This window comes from Tinamus guttatus, unplaced genomic scaffold (assembly GCF_059628265.1).
Source record: "Tinamus guttatus ecotype Peru unplaced genomic scaffold, ASM5962826v1 Tinamus_guttatus_pri_ptg000227l, whole genome shotgun sequence".
Classification (NCBI taxonomy): domain Eukaryota; kingdom Metazoa; phylum Chordata; class Aves; order Tinamiformes; family Tinamidae; genus Tinamus; species Tinamus guttatus.
This window is the reverse complement of record NW_028288761.1, coordinates 168,777-190,197: the sequence shown is the minus strand read 5'-3', so window position 1 is coordinate 190,197 and position 21,421 is coordinate 168,777. Positions and strand designations below refer to the sequence as shown.

The 21,421-nt window shown below is 41.5% G+C and overlaps 1 protein-coding gene across 2 annotated transcripts; it reads right to left on the bottom strand.

Moving 5' to 3' along the window:
- Positions 1 to 10,830: 10,830 nt before the first annotated feature.
- On the bottom strand, positions 10,831 to 21,127 carry LOC104575115 (cytochrome P450 2J6). 2 transcript variants are annotated; one of them, XM_088525481.1, is made up of 9 exons: positions 20,957 to 21,127; positions 19,469 to 19,631; positions 18,369 to 18,518; positions 16,858 to 17,018; positions 16,185 to 16,374; positions 14,660 to 14,812; positions 12,856 to 13,043; positions 11,550 to 11,691; positions 10,831 to 11,012 (listed from the first exon to the last, which is right to left on the bottom strand). In XM_088525481.1, the coding sequence occupies exons 1-9, from the start codon at positions 21,125 to 21,127 to the stop codon at positions 10,834 to 10,836; spliced, it is 1,497 nt and encodes a 498-aa protein (XP_088381607.1). In that variant the 3' UTR covers positions 10,831 to 10,833. The 2 variants fall into 2 exon arrangements, with proteins under 2 accessions (XP_088381607.1, XP_010220743.2); XM_010222441.2 differs by having other exon boundaries at positions 14,660 to 14,801; positions 16,198 to 16,374.
- Between the last annotated feature and the right edge of the window lie 294 nt (positions 21,128 to 21,421).

Genomic DNA, 21,421 nt, shown 5'->3' with positions numbered 1-21,421 from the left:
ATAAGAAATAAATTACCTTTTTATTGTCTGTTTTCTATGCACAAAGTGCTTAAAGGAGGACTGTTATCATATAGTTACTTTCCGTATTACCTGCTTTTCATTGGTATCATTCAGATTTGGGAAATTTTAATCCCCTACAGTACAGCTTTTCCTACATTTTCCAAAGGAAGCGTTTCCCCATTTGTCTGTTCCTTTGTACACCTTAACTCAGCACTTTGCTGTAGATCTCAAAGCCACAGCGATATTAGCTTGCTGCATTTTTCTGCATGGTTTGGCAAGATCCCAGGAAATGTGGGCTATTGCAGAAACCTTCAAGGAAAAAGCTAAGAGGAAAAAACTTGTGATGTTGAATAATCTTAATAAAAAGCCAAATCTAGCGTTCCTGTTAGACCACGGCTCAAAGATCACTTCTCTTACAGAAGGGCAGGTTTGGAGTTTGTCTGGGACATTGCTCAGGAAAGGGAAGGGAGAACTTTTGTCCTGCTGTTATGAAATAAAAAAGGACAGACTAAGGTTTTGCTATTAAAATTGTAGAGTGTAAAGTGTAAAATTGTCACTGTAATTACTACATTGCATTATTATTTATGATCTTCATTATTTGTGTATTTGCAGTGTAGATAGCCAACAGCCATGTCATATTAGCCAGGAGCACTTTGACAAGACTTTTCTCATTTATGTTGCCCTACCAGAGGGGCTGGAATGATACTGCAAAATCATAAATATTGCTTTTATTATCTTGACATGTTTTTTTCTAAACATGTTGCTATTTCAGTGTATCAATAATCACACAAGAAAAAGCCTTAATTATTAAAACAGAAATTATAGTTGCAGTTAACACGCGTAGCCATTAGATGGTAACGTTTGCTTGCTACTGCACTGAGCTTTGTGCTTGCCGTGCAGCACAGTGAGGCAACAGAGCAAAACTTCGAAGTGTAGCTATTTATTTGGGGTGTCTTATTTGAGATGTGTTCGGTATCGTATGATGCCTGGGAAGTGCTGAGCTCCTACAGAGCCTGGTGGATGCAGCCAGAGTTTGGGCTCTCGGTAGCTCTGCAAATCAAGTCTCAGAAATCAGAGGCCAGCTTTGAACTCTTGACCTTGGGGATATGTAGAAGACCTAATTGTACACAGAGAGGGAGAACAGAGTGGTACTAAACTGCTCAAGGACCTAGGGGTTCAAATAGCAACAACACTAACTAGGCTATATGGGATAGAAGGACACCAGAGGTAAGGATTTCTGAATATGTGTAGCACGGATTTTAAAGTATGAAGCAGGAAGATGAAAAAGGATAGTGCCCACACATACTTTTGGTATTACATATAAACATTACAATACCAATATTTTGATATTACATAGAAACACATATATAACTGTATATAAATATAAGTATTTTTATATAATATAAATCAAAGTGCTGCAACCACTCAGAATAAAGTTGTACAATGTTTACATATATGCACACACATATTTATAGATGGTTATATGTGTTGCAGCACTTTGATAGTGTATGATGGACACCTGAAGGTTGAAGAGGCATATCTGAGCCATGGGGATTTTCTGCAAACTGGTAAAACAGGTCATTTGTAAAGCTGTTAACAGTTTGACTAAGCACAATTTCCACACGTGCCCTGACTTCTGCAGTTTGCTCTTGGGAACCCAATGGTTACGTTGTGTTGTTGAACTCAAAGTATGTAGCTCAGAAATATCTACAAGCAGGACTGCATCTCTCTGCAGGTGAGTGCAGGCCCCCTCTCCATGTTGGAGGAAATAAAGAAAAAAGGCAACCAGGAATTCTGAAATTTTCCTGGAAATGGGAGAGTAAGTCAAAAAGACCAGGGAAAGAGAGTAATTTTAAGATCTGTTTCCACAGCGGTCAGAAGTCAAGACTATTGCCATTAAGTCCCAAGTAAGGTGGAGAGGGAAAAAAAAAAAACAGGTTCTTGGATTCCGTCTAATACCTGAGGGAACTTCAGAGCTCCCATTTTCTCATTTGCACACAAGAAAATAGGGAAACTTGATGGTACATCTTGTGTCACGCACCTTTCAGGCTTTCTAATTTCACTTTCCACCAACATTGCTTCAAAGAGAGTTTTCTAGGAGAGAGAGAGATGGGGACATGGGAATTCTTCACACAAATCCTTCCTGGCTCACCTTCCAGCACCACATGGGGAAAGCAGAGAGTCTTGTTTGGCAGATGTGCAGGAACCACATTAAGGAACATCAGCACCATTACTGATGCATCCCTTCCATGCCTCTGTACCAAATAGTACCTACAGTGTCACCTAACTGTGGTTCTGTACAGCTGCTTGCTCACGCAGACAAATGCTTAAGACTTTAATCTATCTGCTTGATTGTTTCGCAGTGAATATCTGATGATTACTGATGCTTGCAACACCCTCCCAAAACAAGCAGACCTCTGAGGATGAGAAACTCTTGTCTCAGCCCAGTCTTTGAAATCTGACACCACAGGTAACAAAGCTTTTCTTTGTCCTTTCTCTTAAAAGTAATTAATTAATTCCCATCCCCAATTGCAAGGACCAGCCTGGAGCAGTGATACCTCCATTGTGCTGCAAAACTCACCCCTTTGCTGTTTGTGCATTGGCCAGGAAATAAGGACTGCCGTGTTTCACAGAATGGCAAAATGGTTGAGGTTATAAGGGACTCTTAAAGGTCAGCTAGTCCAGTTCCCTTCCCAAGCAGGGCCACCTAGAGCAAGTTGCCCAGGAGCCTGTCCCGATGGCTTTTGAATGTCTCCACAACCTCTCCTTGTGGAGGTCTGGGAGATGGTTCACGAGCCAGAGCAAAATACCATAAACCCATAGGACACACACATATAGAGCAGCAGACCTGCCTTTATTCTTCCTACTTACATTTATAGCAGCTGATGAAAATTAATAAAGTATCCAAGATAAATTTTGGCAGTAAGGTGATTTAATTATACTGAAATGTATTTCGCCACCAGAAGGCCTATTTAGTTTCAGAACTAATTAGCAGCATCTAAAAATACACCACTGGGAAACATCTGCAGCACCTAACCTGAATGACTAGAAAAAATGAGTGTCAAGAAAAATAAGATTAAAAGAAAGCAAAATCTTAAGAAATTGCTGCTTCTGATCTGACAGAGAGCTATACTGTCAGTTAGAATCTAATAGCTGCTGTAGCTCTGTTTTCAGTTACTGCAGGATCTTTCATCCTTTTCTGCTTTCCATGTTTTACCCTACAGGTCATACCTGGATTCAGCATTCCTCCCTTTGTGGTGTCCGTACTTTCAGTTTTCTGTTCCTCTTGTGGGACTTTACTGCCTTGACTTTTCTGCATCTGCAGGAGATGTTCTGGATCTCCTGGAAATAGCTGCACAGAACCAAAGATACTTACAAGAGATTGTCAGATGGGTCATGAATGAACCAGATTTCCACTTTCTCTGTATGATTTTTAATCTCTACATAATACAGAGAAAGAACAGTTGCGTGCCTAGCAGGGAGACTGAGCAGCCAGTATTTTTCAGGATGTGCTGTGCCCGGTTGTACCAGTGCATCTTCTGAAGGTGATGACAGAGAAAAGCAGACCAAAAATAGAGCACATGTACAACAGAAAGGGTAATCCAGGCAGCTTTGAGAAGAGATGGTAAGAAGATAGGTAAGCCTCCATAGTACTATTTGCTGTCCAAGACTCTAATCATAAGGAAACAGAAAGAAATTTTTCTTAAGCAGAAAAGCACCTATGTGCTTTTATGCTACTTTTTTTTTTTTTTAATATAGCCTTACTGTACTATTGCAAGCTATGTTTTCAGGAAAGTTTATTCTCTCATTCCTAAATCTTTCCATAGTGATATGACCAAATCTACATGGTCTGCCTCAAAATAATATGTCAGAAGAAGCTACAAACAAGAAACCTCTCTGAAGGAATTTCCAATGTGATGTATGACAGTACAGGTTGTTCCCAGGTTTACCAACACTGGCTTGTTGACACTGAGTAACACTGGAACTGGGGAAATTTCTCAAAACTCGGTAATAAAATCCCTGAAAATGCCTTGCAATCTGGAGGGGCTTTCTGGAACCCCTCCAGTCTGGCTTGCTGGCACACCATGGGTTTGTACTTAGCAAACACTGCCTGGTGTGGGTTTGTCCCTTCAGGACTCTGCAGCTCTTTGATTGACCCAAGTGCACAACAGTTGCCAAAGCAGCTCAAAAATGAAAAGACCAGTTAATTTTGGTGACTGCAATGTTAGAAACAGCAATAAAAAATGAAGTAGGCAAATGTGCGTGAAGTAGATCCCTATTGCAGGCTGAGCCCAGGTCTCCTCTGGGTTGTCTCCTTATTGCCTGAGCTATGAGCCAGGAGAAGCAAGTCCTGCCTTGGGTAGCTCTTGACAGACAGAGCTCCATTATGAGTCTCCATGGCTCTGGTGACAAATTCCTAAAGTCCAGATCTCACTGTAGGCAATAGGTCTCTGCATTATTCCTCCTTCTGCATGCGTTTAAATACATTTATCATCACTTACTGCTCTGATTGGCAGCAGACGCATGGGAGGGTGCAAAGAAAATATCCTTTCTGTTTGTCTGTGTGTGTGTTCTTAGACATGCAAAGCCCCTGCAACCTGTTGATTTCTCTTCCTGGGAACCGGTTAGAAAATCGTTCACTAGTGGCTTATCTGATCTCTCATCTGACAGGATGATATGATGCCTTCTCCTAGACACAGCTTTCACTGTAACAGTCTTCATGGCTTTGTGACAACAAACAACATTTGTATTTGGGAAAAAAAAATAATGTCTATATAGCACTTCTGATTACTTTTGAATCAAGATGCTGGATTTCCGTGAAAATAAACACCTATCTTATTAAAGTTACCAGTCACTCTTTCCTCCTCTGGCATTTTGAGGACTCAGGTCACTCCACGACATCTTCAAATAAACTCTCTCATTTTGCCTGATTCAGGAGAGTATTTCTTCCTGAAAATTTCTTATCTATGAGACCTCATTAGAGAGCAATAGGTCTTAAAGGATAGTGAGCTTGGAAAAAAATGAGTCCTTATCTGAGGCACACAAGCAGATGTACTGGTTGCCAAGCACATATAATAAGTTAAGTGGGTATTTTTTTGACAGGAGAGGCTTAAATAAATCTGTATTTATGGGGATTTCTTTGGAAGTTCAGTACTGCTAAATACCATATCACTTTGTTGCTTTTTAGTCACTGTAGCTTTACAGTGAACTTGGAAATCTCTCCTTTAGGCTGCTTGTGTTTGCAACAACATAGTAAACAGCTTTCAGATTGACTTAATTGTTTCCCTGAGGGTGAAAATGCTGCTTTCTTAACTGTCTTTTGGCTGAGTCACTAACTCTCCATTTTCATTCCTGCTCAGGCTCAGAAGGGTTCCCTAAATCCACATTTTTCCATAGGCTTACACTGCAATATATGTTTCTGCAAGAATAAATTGCAGATACAGCATTACTCACATATAAACATCTATTTTACAGCACATATTTACATCATTTTTTTATTCATCTGCCAACTACTTTTAAATGCATAGGTGGTACAACTTCCTCCAGGAGGGGCATGCGTTGGCATCTGAAAACAACAGGCAACAGGTGTCCAGTGATGGGCAGAAATGCTGGGACAGGGTCTGGACTCTTTGCTAATCACAGCTTAGATGCTGCAAAGCTAGGAAAGAAAAACTGGAGCTGCTAAAGAATTCCTCATCTCACTGCTCCTTGTCTATCCTCAAGATGGACCAGGGAGGAGAGAAGAACTTCTGTTGCTCCAACAGTAGGACACAGCCTTTCTTCCTCGCACCACTTCTCTCCTCTCCCTGTATTTTTTCCTTTATGGACTCACCAGCAGGGCTGGGGCTAATGGGCCAAGATGTGTTTAGTTCATGAGAGCTTTCCAACAGCTCTTTCATGCCTACTGCGGTTTAATCTGTCAGGTCCCACTGTTACTTGTCTTGCTCCCCTCAGGGGAGAATTGTAAAAGCTATTCTGAATGGAAGTTTCATTCCATGTACACAGAGGGAGGAAAATGCTAAAACCAAAACCCTTTTAGATTGGGCTAAATAGACTTCTCTGGGGTTTTTGTTTGTTTGCTTTTGATTTATTTCCTGTGGGTGTCTCTGGAACAAGGAAGATCATCCACTTAAAAACAAACATTTTTTTTCTTCATTTTTATGTTTTCATGTCATATGAAGACAAGGGTTAAACTCTTTTTCTATTAGGGGTCTGTAAGGAGCTTAGACTTATTTTAAAATGTCACATTGCAACATTAGTTCTACTCCTCTGCATCATCATTAAGACATCAAGTCAAGTGAAACCTAATGCTAGATCACCTTGCACCATCCCTGCAAATATAGCTTACCTCAGCCTGGGTTCAGCAAGCACTCAGCCATGTCTGTGGGTTCTTATACAGACTAATCAAAATTAATTTTTCCATGCACATATAATAAAGCATTATGAAATAGTCAACACAAAGCCAGCTCATAGCACTCAGCACAGTAAAGCAGGTGTATCTAAATGCCAGGAGGCTGTTCCTAGCAGATACTGCTCTGAAAGGATCTGCTGCCAATAAACACCACAGGTTTCTGGTCACGCATTGTGTCTTGAAACCTTGGCAGTCCAAAGGAATCTGAAGATGGAGGCTGCTGCGAGGAGGAACCATATGGACAGTGTTACCAATTCCCAAGGGAACAGGTTCAAACTCAGCTTAATAGACAAGCAACAGAATCATGAAAACCAAATAAAATTTCAAAACAACCTGGGACTTGCAGTAGCTGCCTGAAGCTCAAAGCATCCTTGTCCCTCCTGAGAGGCCAAAAGCTGATCTAGGAACAAAAAGTTTAGCAGACTGGAAAGAAGTTGGACAGCAAATTTGCCAAGGCCATGTCTTGGGCCTGAAAAAATGCTATCATTATAGCTGGTGACAGCAGAGATGCCACATCAGAGCCTGAAGAAAAACATCTCTTTCACAAGAGAAGGGAGAGAACTGCACAAAGACCCAACTCTGGAGGCAGCTGAGGCAGCAGCTTTTGCCATGGAGGCTGGGAATTGCCTTTGCCTCAGACAGCTGAACAGGCAGGAGGCAGAGTGAGTTTTCACCAGCCTGCAATATAAATAACCACGTACCAGTTCCTGTAACATCCTTACAGACAAGCACCTGAAACTCTGTCTTCCCCAGTATGTGTCAAAACTAGAAAAAGAGGTCTGTCAGCTTCGATGATAAGCTACAGCAGGGCGTGTGATAAGAAACACCAGTCCATATCTCATATCACGGCTCTTAGCCAGCCCAACTAGGCTCCTTACGGGCTCTCCTGACAAAGTACCAACCTCAGCAAAGTGGCACTGGCTTTCTACCAGTTGTGGCCACTTCTCTCTTTTCCCTGGTTCATTCTTGTTTTCTTCTTTTGCTCTCTTACTGTCAGCACTGTTTTCTGCTCACCTCTTGCCTTTCTGCAAGCTGTCAGGAGAGACTGTGTTACAAGGATTGCACAGAGCCGCAGAGCCCGGCTGCTTCACGCACATTCCCATCCAAACCGGTCAGTGCTGCGTAACACACGCCTTGCTCAGGCTGTGGTGAGAAGGCTCTTTGAGAAGCAGCTACCCACATCTCCCTTCTTTGGCCAAACACAGCACTATTAGTATTGTCCCCTTAAAAGTTAGCTCTATTTTACTCCTGCTGGGCACTGGAAGTGCATTGTTAGATCAGAAAGTTAGGGTTCCACTATTGAAAAGGGAAAGGAAGATTAAAAATTGGCATTTGTTAATAATTACACTGACAACTGAGATACATGAGCCTTACTTCCTACAAAGTTCACCCAGCTCGAAGGCACTGGTGGGCATGGGAAGCAATTACATCCTGGCACACTGTCTTGTGATTCGTGTGCCCTCACTTGAGGATTTAGTCTACCACCGAGCCAAGTGTGTTAGTGATGGTTCTGGGTACTGGCTTTTTAAATGCTTTAAACAAGCTCTCTATAGCTGGCTAGCTGCTTGTGCTTTGCCTCCACATTATACCCTCACACCTTCTATAGAATCATAAACTGGTCCCTTACTGTTCCTTTATAAATCATGAATGTGAATGCGCTTGAAATCCCTCGAGCTAAAAAAAGAAAAAAAGGCAAAAAATGTTGGCACCTTAAGTATGAAGTACTTTGACCTCCTGTGCTGAGTTCCCTGAAAAGCAAATGGGCACCATTGTGTATTCCCCTCAACAAATGAGAACAAATTCAAACCTTTGTAAAAGGTTAAAGGGCTAGCTTTTTTTTTCCTTAGTTATGATTTTTAACTAGAAATCTAATCTAACAAAATGAGCTGCTTCAGATGATAGTACCCATATCTCCAATCATTTGATTTACACATAAACCTGACTTGTTCTTAACGTTTTGAGCTAAGACACCAAAATCTGTTCTTCAGATTTCAAAGTTGCCGTTTCTCATCCGCCACTATTCATCTGATCTGCCTGATCTGTATCAGTAGCTATCACAGGCAGCAGGGTTGAACCAGTATTCCTTGTACAGGAATGTACTTTTGGAAGGATGTCCCTGCTTTATTCTGCAGTAAGTTTCTGTCTGTCGCACTGAACATTTGAGTTCAGGATGATTTTTTCCAATACATTAATTGTATTTTTGGACATTGGAACTCAGCTATTTTAGTGCTTCATCTATCTCCAAATTGCCATAAATCATTTATTTCATGTTACCCAGATTCATTGTTCCTTTCAATTAAAGAGTCATCTGCAATTTTTATTCATGTGGTATTTCACAATGGTAACAATAGTGGAAACACTGAACATATAGAGGTAGGCAGGTAATGACATTTATAGCCAAAGAATTGTTTGGAGAGGAGGAAAAGGGATTTCCTCACTTTGGGTTACCACAGTTCTCTGTTCAAGGCTAATTTGACAGCATGTGCTTGGCTCCAGATCTCACACCTGATAATACATGCTCGTAAAAAATGCATTAAAGGAAATGTCTACAACTCCACTTTCACTAGCATATTGTCAGTTTTTTGGGACAAGAAAATACATTCTAGTACTAAACAAAATTTGATTTATTGTTCACAGTGCATTTTTCTCACCTGAAGATGTCAGACAAATGAATAAATTAAATTTTGAAAAGAGCCAGCGGCAAGACTTTTAATCAAAGGCCAATGAATAACATAAAGTGCATTCTGGCTTGTGCTCTAGGATTACAAATTGCTTGAATGAGCCCAATTCCTAGTCTCCCCAGGTGCATCGCAGCAGGCCCTTGATCAGAGAACTAGCTGAAAGTAAGAAAAAAAAGCAGGAAAAAAAAGATCATAACATGCTATATCTTACTTCAGTTTGAACATATGTAACTGAAGTAACTTTAATCCTGAATAAGAGGCATAAAATATAAGCACAGCCATACTGTGTCAGGCGAAAGATTTAGCTACTCTAATGTCCTTGTTTCTGACAGCATGTGGTATGAGATGCCTTTGGAAAGCATTTAAGAAAAAGGAAAAAAAAAAAAAAAAAGACTGTGTTGGTGTTAAATAACCCCCCCAAAACATTTTCCTTCTGGAAGTTTATCCAAGTCCTTTTTGAATAGACGCAAACATTTAGTACAACATGCTGCGGTGAGGAGATGCACAGCTTACCCGCAAGGTGTACACGGTACCACCCTTCCTGCTCTTTTGAGCAAGCCCTCATTTGCTGCCTTTGACCCTGTCCAGGCTTTCTGTTGGGGCGACAGTGAATATTTCTCTTTCACCTCCCGTGTCTTCTCAGACTTTTCTGGACCTTTTCTGAACTACAAAACAGCTTCTCCGAGTGTGTCATACTGGTTCAAGGCACAATATTATTTCAAAATTGTGCCTGGGGGCTCTAACCAGTGGGCAGCAAAGTGATGACGACCAGAAAAGACAGCAGCCCTGGGAGGTGGGGACAGGGAGGGCTGTGGGCAGCACCTTAGAGAAGCCAGCTCAGCAAACCCTGTTACTACTGAGTTGGCTCTGGGCCAACTAATGGCTCTGGACTTTTAGTAATAAGCTCCCTTCCGCTACCAGTTACTGTACTAATTCCACAAGTCGAAGGCTTGATAACAGATCTGAAGGTCCCAGCTTTCTAATGACCCATAGGGAAAGTCGGCATGATTCCATATCACAGAAAGCTGATCTGTATATATATATATATATATATATAAATGATAGTACATTATAACATTGATCAAAGCTGCTATGTGATGCACTCACATGCTAGCAAATACCTAATTTAAATTTATTTCTTCAACTTTAAATTGATCTTCTTCATCTTATATGTGGAAATTATTTACATCAAACTCAGACATTAATAACCTCAGTGTTTCCTTTATGCTTTTATTATTAGAATTGTTTCCAATCTATCAATCAATTACAGTGTCTAAGTTCAGAAAAGTAAAACTAAACTAGGACCTTGAAGGTGCATTTTCCAGAACTAAATGACTTGAAGTCATGAAACCGCTCACAGGAATGAAGCTACTAGACTCTTGCAAGGTCCTCTGTCACACTGTATCCAGGTTTTCTCAGGAATGAGCATCACAATGATCCTGCTCAGCAAGGACAAGGAGGCACAGCACACTGTGTTCATAGCTGGCAAGCACAGTAGCTTGCTGCAGGTGCTCTCCAAGAGGAGAAAAATGGTTAAAATCTCTGAAACTCTTCTGGGATCTTCACAAGGACCAGGCCAAAAGTCGTGGTGGTCTGAATCTCTGTTGGCATCCACTTTCTGAATAGTCCTGGATAGATTAATATCAATATCCAGTCTAGGAAAAGAAGATTTATACATTTGAGAGGGAATTCATCAAGGTAAGAAGAACTGTCTCATTCTGGTCTCGGATGTGCTGCATCCTAGCGCGGGATGGCACAAAGCCTGTATGGGTGGGGCTGCAGGGTGCCCCCCAAAATGGGCTCTGTGTTGATCGTTGTCACTCCCTCGGGGAGCTGGAAGGTGAAAGCCCGCAGCAGGTTGGCAAAGAAAATGAAGAGCTCAGTCCTGGCTAGGTGCTCCCCCAAACACACACGGTGCCCTGCAGAAAGACGAGGCCAAGGTCAGTGAGCATCCAGGAGTATTCTAACTTCATAATCACTTTGTTCACTCATACTGTAATGACAGGGGATGCTCTCTTATTTTCTTTCAGCTTAGTCCTTTAAGAGAGATTGCTAGCAGCTCTAATAAATGCAAAGCACATTACTTCTCAAGGAAAAAATATATAAATATATATATATGTATATCTATATATGCATGTGTGTGTATATATATATATATGTGTGTATATATATATATATATATATATATATGAAGAATACTGCAGATGAAACCTCTGGATTACTGCAAACTATAACTGCCCAGAAAGTTCAGAAGCAGGGATGGGATTCCCACCACAGTGTACTAAGAACAATTCGAGGTCTGACACCACAGAACCATACGCCTTGGCAGATAGAAGCCAGCACTGTTCTTAAAAAGATAGACATCTAGCAGCTATCTGAGAAAACATCACATTTTCGCATTTCTCTCTCTTCTTCATCTAATCCACTGGTTCAGTTTGAATTGTCAGTGCATTTACCTGCCGAGAATGGTAGGAAAGCTTCACGGTTTATGAAGTTTCCATCTTTATCAAGGAAATGGCCAGGGTTGAACTGTCGAGGTGTCTCCCACTGCTCAGGATCATACAGGACGGAGGCTATATTTGGAATGATAATGGTTCCCTGCAAGGAAGAAACTTGTTGGTTAAATTCTGCCTGCCATTCTCTCAGCCCTCAGTCTCTGCCTGGTGGGTAAGACCGCTGCTTGTTGGCATTTTATTGCAATGTGCAAATATCATGTGGTGAGAAGTCCATTTTCCTAGAGAGAAAATGGAAGTCTGTGGACATTTTCTTATTTGGAAGTTCTACTTCCCAACTCTGCAGCTATGCCAATTTGTGTTAATGATACAACTTCCTTATGACCACTTTTGCTACTAGTTTTAACAGCACCTCTGGTAGGATTCTTTGTTGATATTCAGGTCTCAACTTTGGAAACTCACTTTCAGGCTTAAGAGAGAGGCAGAAAACCAGAAATCCTCACAATATTTATCACTTCATTAACAACAACCTCTGAATCCTTTTGTTATTAGTCCTTCAGACCTTGTCCATACTGGTCCCGACTATTTTAGCTACCTGGCTGTTGAATTCAGACAGAAGAAAGTGTGAAGCTGTCACCACACGGAGTTAGGTGGGGCTGATTTCAGGTGCCAGGAATGGTGATGGACTCTCCCGTCTCTCTTGCAATAAAAGTACCTGGTGCTTTTACCTTTTACCTGAATGAAAAGGCATTTAGCATTGCTGATGTCCCTCTCCAAAATGCCCTGCTGGCTGTGAACTCCTGTCTCAGGCAACACCTGGGGAGGAGTCCCTCACAGCTACAGCTGCCAGTCTCTTAGGCGCCACAGAACCAGGCAGGTCCCTGTGCCTTCCTCAGCCCGTGCAGTCCCTGTAAGAAGACTCATTCTCTTCCAGACTTTCTTCCATTCCTGTGGCAGTGCTGAGAGGGACAGGGACTTCTTAGACAGTGCTTTGGCAAGCTGGTTAAGAATAAAAATAAGTCTCCTCTCAGTCCAGCCCCAGTCAAGCAGAACTGGGCTCTGCTCTTGGGCCATTGATCTGTAGGGCAGGAACTCAAGGCTCTGATGGCAGCTAGAAAAGTTTCATCACCTCTCTGAGCATCAGTACATTAAGTGAGAGACATTTCATTTATGGTAACTCTCCCCTGCTCACAGTGTTTCAGGGTTATATGGACAACCGTTTATATACGGAAAACAGGTTATAAATCTGGAATAGAAGCTGAACGTTTCTCTGATAAAGAAAGAGCAGAGGCTGAAAATGTTTCTGTACCTTTTTGAGGGGAAAGCCCAGCAACGTTGTGTTCCTCACGCACACTCTGGGCATGCCAACAAAGACGATGTTGCTGAAGCGCTGAATCTCATGAACCACAGCGTTTGTATAGGGCAGTCTTCTGCGATCCTCATAGCAGATTAACTGGGAAGGTCCCAAAACAGCATCCAGCTCCTTCTGCACTTTCTCTGTGGAGAAATATGCACCATTTTAGACAGGAAAATGTACAAAACATTTTAACTGGTCTGTTTTCTTGGAGCAATAGGAAAACCTAATATCTCAGCATAGCCCATGAAGTCTACAACATATGTTTTAATATGATTTGATATGATTTAATGCCTGAGTTTAATATATACAAATAAACAAACAAACAAAATAAAAACAAAAAAGTGTAGTACAGAGTCTCAACCAGGACTACAGTGTTTTTATACCAGTTCTGACATTTATCTCACTGTATGTTTTTTTACTGTATATGGAGTCACTTAGCCCCAGATTTTGAAGGTGTTTTAGGATTGCTTATTTTAGTCTATGTCAAAATCAAAATCTCATTTCCAGAATTGATGTAAATGCCTTGGCTATTACCCCCCTCCCATGCTAAGGAGGAGTGGAGCAGAGGCAGTCCAAGTTACAGCAACACTGAACAAACAACACATGAATCAGCTTAAAACCTCGGATGAGATCATGTGTTCAGTGACGCCGTTGGGGAGGCCTCAGCCATGGTGGCAATCAGACATCTCCTCCTCTTCCAGCACCTGAGCACAACAGAAAGACCACCAGCTCCAGGGGTACCTGAGTCTCCCTTAAGCTTTGGACCTATCCTTTCTCTTCCTGACATGGCTGTGACTGGAGAAACAGCCTGGATGCACAGCGACATTCACCTGCAGTGGTGCTAATTAGCTGAGCAATCTCTTTTGCAGCATTAACTAAGACAGCAACAGTCGTTGTGTAGTACCAGCAGTTCTTGCCTGAGAGCAACCTCGCTGCATATCAGGCAGCCACATCCCTCCCCTTAAGCTTCTTTCCCTATTCCTGCAGTTTCCCTGTTCCTTGCAGATATTTCACACTCACCTTTGTTATCTCCTAAGGTTTGTTTTCTGCTCAGTGAGAAAACTGCAACAAACATTTCTCACTATTTAAATATTAGGCGCTAACACCCCCGGCTTGTTACATGGTTCGTTACATGCACCACCTGTTGCACTGAAACCCAGAAGCCAGCCCAGATCAACGTGTGCTGCAGGGTGCCCCTTGCCTGGGCTTGCATGTGAGACACTTGGCAAAGGCAGGAAAGAATCACTGAGTTTCTGAATTTCCATGTGCCAAATTACCCTTAGTGCATCTCCTTACCTTACTCTTTTTTTTTTTTTTTTTTTCCCCTGACAGGAAGGATACAGAAAGAGACAGTTGTCTCTACTAGGACCACATGAATGAAAGGGCATTCTGCAGCCCTTTATAAGCTGCCAAGGTTAGACAAGGCAGCAGCTGCAAGGGAGATGGTGAGTTGTAAGGAGTGGGAAGAGAAGGTAGGTGAAATGTGTGACAACCACAACAAGGTGTGTTAGCATCCCTCATGCCTGAAACAGTCAGACAGGACTTTAGTTAGAGCTCTAACTTCAGGCACCAGATTAGATCAGAGCAGAGACTGGACTCTGTCTTTCTCTGTGCTATAAACTCAGCATGCTGTTGTCAGCGCTTTGGGAGAGCGAGAGCCAAGCTCAGGCTGGCTTTTGTAGCTGCACGTCATTCTATTTAGTCATCATTAACATTTGCAGTAGCTCCAGTGTTTCACAGCAAGTCTCCCTCTCACCTTGGATGTCTGGATTCACCACCATATAGAGCAGCCCCCAATACAAGGTTGTGCTTGAGGTCTCTGATCCACCAAGGAAAAGGTCATTTATAATATACATCAAATTGTCTTCATCGTATTTGGGTTTGGGCCCATCTTTAGACTGTAGAAGATGATAAAAAGTTGAAGTTAAAAAGTATGAAAGTTAGGGCATCATCTGCAGGTGTAAGAGTTATTATTTTGTGATTTCTGTAGGTGTCATGTACAAGAATATTCAAAATTACAGTTATTATCATTTTTGCAATTACAGTTATTGCAAAGCCTGTACCACTGAGACCAGAAAAAAGCTGTATCATGGCCTCTAAAATGAATATTTTAGTAAATCATTGATTCAGACGTAATGAGCAAGAGAACTCCAGAGGCTGTTAGGCAACACTATCAGAACATGGTGGCCTGACTCTCTGGAAGCTGATGAGCAAAGGTAGTAGCTACACGGACTTCATCTACCCTAAGAAAGAGGCGTTTTCTTTAGTTCCTAAAGGTATCTCCAAATGACTGAATTTGAAGCAGAAATTCTGGTGCCCTTAAGAGAATCTCTCTGCCTCATTAACCCCTCCTGCTATGGAAAAGATACCTGGGCAGGATAGAAGAACAGTGCATTATGTCATTGAGTGTTTCTGAGCAATCATTTCCAGACCTTCTAATTTAAGCCTAAGTGTCTGGCCACCTGCATCCCAAACTATGTGCAAATTAGAGGTAACAGAAGAGATAAAAGGCTTAGGATCCCCAAACACACCCCATTTAGGACCTGCTAGTGGCAACATCTATCTGTTGAGGAAGTAGGCAAATAATATGTGATACCTAAAGTACAGATTTCAGGGTTGGTCAAATGATTGAGTAGGCTGAAAATACTGAGGTGCAGCTGTTGAAAGAGCCTGGGCTGGACCTGGAAGGATTGCTCTCTTTAAATTCCAAGGGATTGAAGAATGGCCTGGGAATTTTTTAGAGTATAGAACCTCCTCAGATCTGGACCTAATGATAAAGCCTCCTCCCATCAAGGGCAGATCTTCATCTTTCCTTAGGGAGACCAGCATTCTGCATCAGCTAGATGCAATAGCCAGTGTTGGCATGCACAGAAAGTCATGTAAAGAAGCACGTCACCTATATCAGGACAATTATCTGTGCGCATGCCTTCAATCCTATTGTAAGCATGAAGCACCTTGCCCTGAGATGCTCTACCAAAGTTTTCTAGGTTGAGGTGGAAACAGTCTCATACTTACTACAGGAGTGAAGCACACACTTTGATATTTATGGAAAGCAGATGACAGCCCATGAATTCACACCCTTACGTACTTTATGGTAACTCATTTCTGCAACCAGATCATAAAACTGGATGCCTTTCTGGAAGACATGAGTTAGTAAGCTCCAGGTTGCTATATTCGCATTAAGAAACCTATGAAATATAAGAAACTGTAATATGAGGGGGTTAATTGTATTATATCTTGGCCTATTTAGATATAAGCCCCATGAATGTATGGTCAGGCAGAACGATCACTTACTTTTTCCATTTCAGCCAGGTAAAAGTCAATGAAATCCTGTGGTTCATTTGGGATACCTCTCTCCACATGTCTTCTGATCTCCTTCCTTGCGAAAGAACTCAGGACATCATAGCAAGACAAGGCCTTTTTATGAGGACCAGGGAGATGGCACATCAGCCAGGGAAGGATTTCATACAACTGTGGAAGTGACAAAACAAGAGGTAGCATGAGTTATCTGTCAGTTACAAAGATGGTTTAGAAACACCAAAAGACTAAGTTGTCCCGTCTGGAAATATTGATAGTGGAGTAAAAAAACTGTAATTTCTCTGAGTTCATTTTTGCCCTTTTGGGAAAATGTTTTGTAATTTTGGCACACTCCTGAATCTGGGGTCCCAAGCAGTACTGCCAACACTCTGCTCATGCTAGGAAGCTTGTTTGACTAAGATCACTAGAAGACCCTGTTTCTGCACAGGTTGGAATCCCCTGCTCCCTCACAGAATCAAAATTCAGCCTTCCTTCTGTGTGGCTACTAAGAATAGTAGGATAGTTGGGTAGTTCTCTAGCCAGGCATCAGCAGAAGGATGAAAATTTAACTTTCTATTTGCATTTGTCAATTTCTATTATTGCATCTGCACCTTAATTTTACACATATTGGAAAAAAAGAGCGTATTATTTAATCACCTGATGAATGAAGCTGCCTACAAATCTGAATAAATTCTCTGTAGCGCTGATCATATCATGGAAGGTTTTGTCCTCATCAGAGAAGTGATATCCAAAAACCAGAGCACAAATTACATTTGAAATAGAGTGAAAAAGAGGGAAAGAAGGATCCACGGGTTTTCCTGCAAAGACAATAATTAATATTCACTCTTAATGCTTTCTTTGGTTGTTCCTTATTCAGGTAGGGCAAGATACTATCAGAGATTATGTAAAATACACTTTTTATCCAGTTGGAGTGTGAAGGGAGAGGACATATGGTGTTAATATGTATTCTTGAATATAAACAGTGTTAAAGCAAAGGACACTGTTAAACTACCAACTTATAGCCTTAAAACAACCTTTTCCTGTGAAGTGACATTGCACAGCTAAGATCCATCAGAGGATGTCATATAAAATTTACTGTCCTCAGGTGAGTGGGAGAAGTCAGGCAATATGCAAAGCAAGAACTATCACAGGAAGTAGATTAACTGAAGAGAGTGACAGAAATGTTCAAAACCATAAAAACCTTAGGGAAAAAAAATGAAGAACCTGGGGAAGGTTCAAGAGGTAGAATAGATAAGAACTGAAGCAGGAAATAAAATAATTAAAAGTGTCAACTGTGAACAATAGACCATCAGATCTCTGTCTGATGATATTTTAATAGATACAAGACAGATGTGCATTAGAAATGATTTGGGTAGAAGTGACCCAGGCTTGGATTCAAGGATGAACTAGCTAATCTAGTGAAGTCATCTCCCCATTTTCTTTGATTTCTTCTGCCAGAAGTTACTTAGACAGACAGTGAAATATCCTGCACCATTATGGGAGAATTCCTTAACTACACCCCCAAAATTTTAACAGATGAATTTGTTTTTGGGTTTTTTTTTTGTTTGTTTGTTTTTTTAGTTCTGTACTGTGTTCAAAGAATCAGCTAATAGTTTATACAATCGCACATTAACTCAGCAGTGCTTACATGCTAGACTCTCATGTTTTCCCAGAGTCGGGTGAGAGAGAAAACCAACACCTAGCTGAAAAAGCCTGATATCTTCAGCTGTAGAAATTGAGAAAATAACCAAGTCACATCACGAGATCTCCTTGTATTTAGAGACTGACGTCAGGTCCAAGAATATCAAAGGTATTGTGGTCTAGGCTGGAATTTAGAGAATTAGAGAACTGATTAAGTTCTACCACACCTAGGTTGTCTATCACAGGCAGTATGAGGACTCCCTGGCTGTGCAAGTCTGTGACATCATATTATAAACACAGTTAAATAGAAGCCAAAAGAGAAGGGATCTCTGAAGCTTCCGACTTCGTTAGGTTCAGATAGAGCTTTTTAGGAAAGAAATTTACACATCTGATACTGAGTTCTATCTACACTTCCTTGGATACCTCAAACTGGACCCATCCTTGCTCTAGAAAGGGGTACATAAGTTTGCCTACTGACGAGATGAAGCCACGCTTGGAAAGCATCTAATTCCTTAAGAGAAACATACCTTTCAGGTTGACAAAGAACTCCACCAAGTGAGAGGCCTCCTCTTGCACTCGATACTCCAGGCCTTTTTTCCCCATTCCTAGATTGCGGAGAGTCATTATACCAAAGCGTCTCTGTTGTTTCCAGGAATGACCACTTGCCAGGATAATACCTGAGGATATTTCCTGATATATTAATATTTGTCATAGACCTGAACTATTCATTTAAAAATATGTTATAAAATACATAGAGTATATTGGGGAATGCTCTGTGATACAAGTACATTTAGGAGAAAAAAAGATCAGTGACCAGAAACCTTAGTGAAACTTGCAGTTAGTCTTTGAAAAGAGCCATCTAAGGGTTTTCTAACTGTTCCATTTCCTCATGTCTTCAGAAAATAATTAAAGATGCTTTTTTAGGGATCTGCTTTAGCCAAACCCAGGTATTTATGCTCAATAAAGGAGTAAGGAGGTGAATTCCTATGGGGTGAAATTTCATACAGGACTTGCCTATGTTTATAGGATAGAATTTCAGCAAATGTGATGTTTCTAGGCAGCGATGATGAAGGTGAGGACCAAGTGACATTTGGATCCTGTTTCTCCTCTGAAAGAAAGATCACTCCCCTGGTTGTTCAATTGCAGGTGGTTACCTGGAGAGCCTTGGTGGTTTACCTGGCCGTAAGCAATGTGAGTTCTCTTTGGCATAGTGAACTCAAAGGAAGGAAGAAAAAGACATATAAGCTTCTAAAGTACTCTAAGGAGAAATGCAATTTAACGTGATGAAGACACCCTTACAATGAAAGGGTACTCATCAAGCCTTTAAGACTGTCAGCAAACGCTGCCATGAGCCTTCTGGAGGAAGTCTCTTGCTCATGATGGAAGCTATTTGGCAATCATATAGTATATATAGCTGCCAAACAGATAAGCACTCTTTGCGTTTATGTAACAACATACAGCTCAGTTGTACATCAGAACACATTATTCTGTGAAGAAAGTGAGATCTGAAGTGATGGCACATGCCTGAGCTCTGAGGTGACCTAGAAACAAACTCATTTGGAGCGTTTCCCAAGCGTGGACAAGCTCAGGACAAAAGTGACCATGGGAAATAATAAACAAAGCTCACCTTTTCCTTTGGCTATTGCTTTGAAGAAAGGAGACACCATCCTCCCGGAAACATCTTCAGGGTGTGTGGTCATGCCATCCTTCACTGCTTGAAACCCATTCAGTATGATCACGGGCGTCCACCCGAACCACAAAGTATATATGTTGCCATGAGTTTTTGCCAGCTGTAGATGGGAAAGAAGGCGCCAAAAAAGCACAGATGAAACGCCACAGATCTTAAAGAAGATGAGCACACTATTGACTAGCCAAATGGCCAGCTCTGTGCTGAGATCATGACTCTTATTGATATAATTGTAGCTGGCAGCAGGAGAAAAAAAAAAAAAAGAGTTGTTTTTTCCTAAGAGCTAGGCTTTCAGTAGCCAATTTTATCTACCCCAGGGAAGTGATTTCCCCTTTCAAAGCATAGGCTACCGCAGCATTTCAGAAAACTTCAAATTTTAGGTTGCATCACATCCAATACCCACATTTGTACCTTGTTAATGCAACAGAAACGCTCTGCCCCCTCCAGGCTCTGTGCCTCAGCCAGCCCTTCCTTTGCAATAGCAGAGCAAGTGATTAATCCTGCTTCCTCTGAGCGCTCCAGGAGAGGAGACGCAGCCAGGAATTAAGCCCTGGAGTGGACTGCAGCCGAGTGAAGGCAGTGGTGTTTCCTCATACTACTGAGGAAAACATAGCTCGCTGGAGAAATATGCAGGGCTGAAGCAGGGAGAGATGTAAGACAGAGGAAATGCAGAGAAAAGAAGAGCTTCCAGAAAGATTTGGTTTATGCTCCCACACACACACGATAATAAAAAAGGGACGGTAGAAGATATTTAAAGTGCCAGTAGAATTATATCCAGTTGATCACACTAGTCACTCTTTTCTGCTTATAATCCTTTGGACACTGGCTTTATCCTTCCTTTCATAGCATCACTGCCTGTCAGGCTGCATTGTGCTCACAAAGATTTGTGTGTAATATCTCAAGCCGCAGATCTGAATTAGAGGTCTACTGCAAACCATGAGAATAATCACTGCCAGAGGACAGGAAGAGACTTTGATGGCCCAGGGAGGAGCAACTCCCTCAAAAAATAAGCGGCAAACAGATAGTTCTGAGGACAACCCTTCAGTATGACAGACATACACAATGTACACGGTGTTACTCATTCAGTAATCAAACCAGGTAATGCCAGTTCTTCAGAAGTTAAAAAAGTAGCATATATGATGTCACCAACAATGGGGAGCCCCTCTTCAATTTGGTATTCACCTCCTGTAATCACAAGGCAAAAACCCTGTCCCCAAGTTTATTTGGTTCTTAAGGGCATCAAGGTTCTCATGAAGCTCTCATATTCCACACAAGAAAGTTACCTGAATTTAGAAATCAAATTGATCTTTGCATGCCTATATCTTGTCTAACTTTCCTGAGTCTTAAAACTTGGTTTTGATATTAATATATCAGTTTCATTTAAGATGTCAGTAAATTAACCGTCTAGAAGTATCTGAAAAGAAATACCTCCATCAGAAGATCCCGATGAAACTGAAAGTTCAGGTGCACCAAGTTTCCAAGCAATGGGAGAGGGGTTGGTCCAGGAGGCAGTTGCTGACTTGCCTTTCTCAATTTGAGAAACTGAACAATTAACAGAAAAATGACCAGGGCTACAAAAGCCTGGCTTATAGTCAGCATTTCAGAGTTGCTTTACTAGCTTGTCTCTGTCCAAAAGAATGTACTAGAATTTGGAAAAGTTGGTCTACCTTCTTGCTCCACCAGGTCTCTCTGCAGACTGAGGTCTGAGGAGTCTCCGTTCTTTTCCCTCCCTCTGTCCCTCCCCTTCTTTATCGCTGCCTTCCCTTGTCCTGCACTCCTTACATGTCCCCTACTGCAGTGCATCAAGCTGATCCCTAACCAAAGGCACATTTAGCTGGTTGCAGCAACCACAGCATAAAAATGTGGAAGCACTTGAGCTCAAGGTACTTGTCC

Coding starts and splice junctions, on each gene's coding strand:
- LOC104575115 (XM_088525481.1), bottom strand. CDS start 21,127: ATGCTGACTATAAGCCAGGCTTTTGTAGCCCTGGTCATTTTTCTGTTA. Junction 11,692..12,855: donor TGGGCTTTCCCCTCAAAAAG/GTACAGAAACAT, acceptor TCTTCCTTGCAG/GGAACCATTATCATTCCAAA. Junction 11,013..11,549: donor TTTCCTACCATTCTCGGCAG/GTAAATGCACTG, acceptor GTCTTTCTGCAG/GGCACCGTGTGTGTTTGGGG.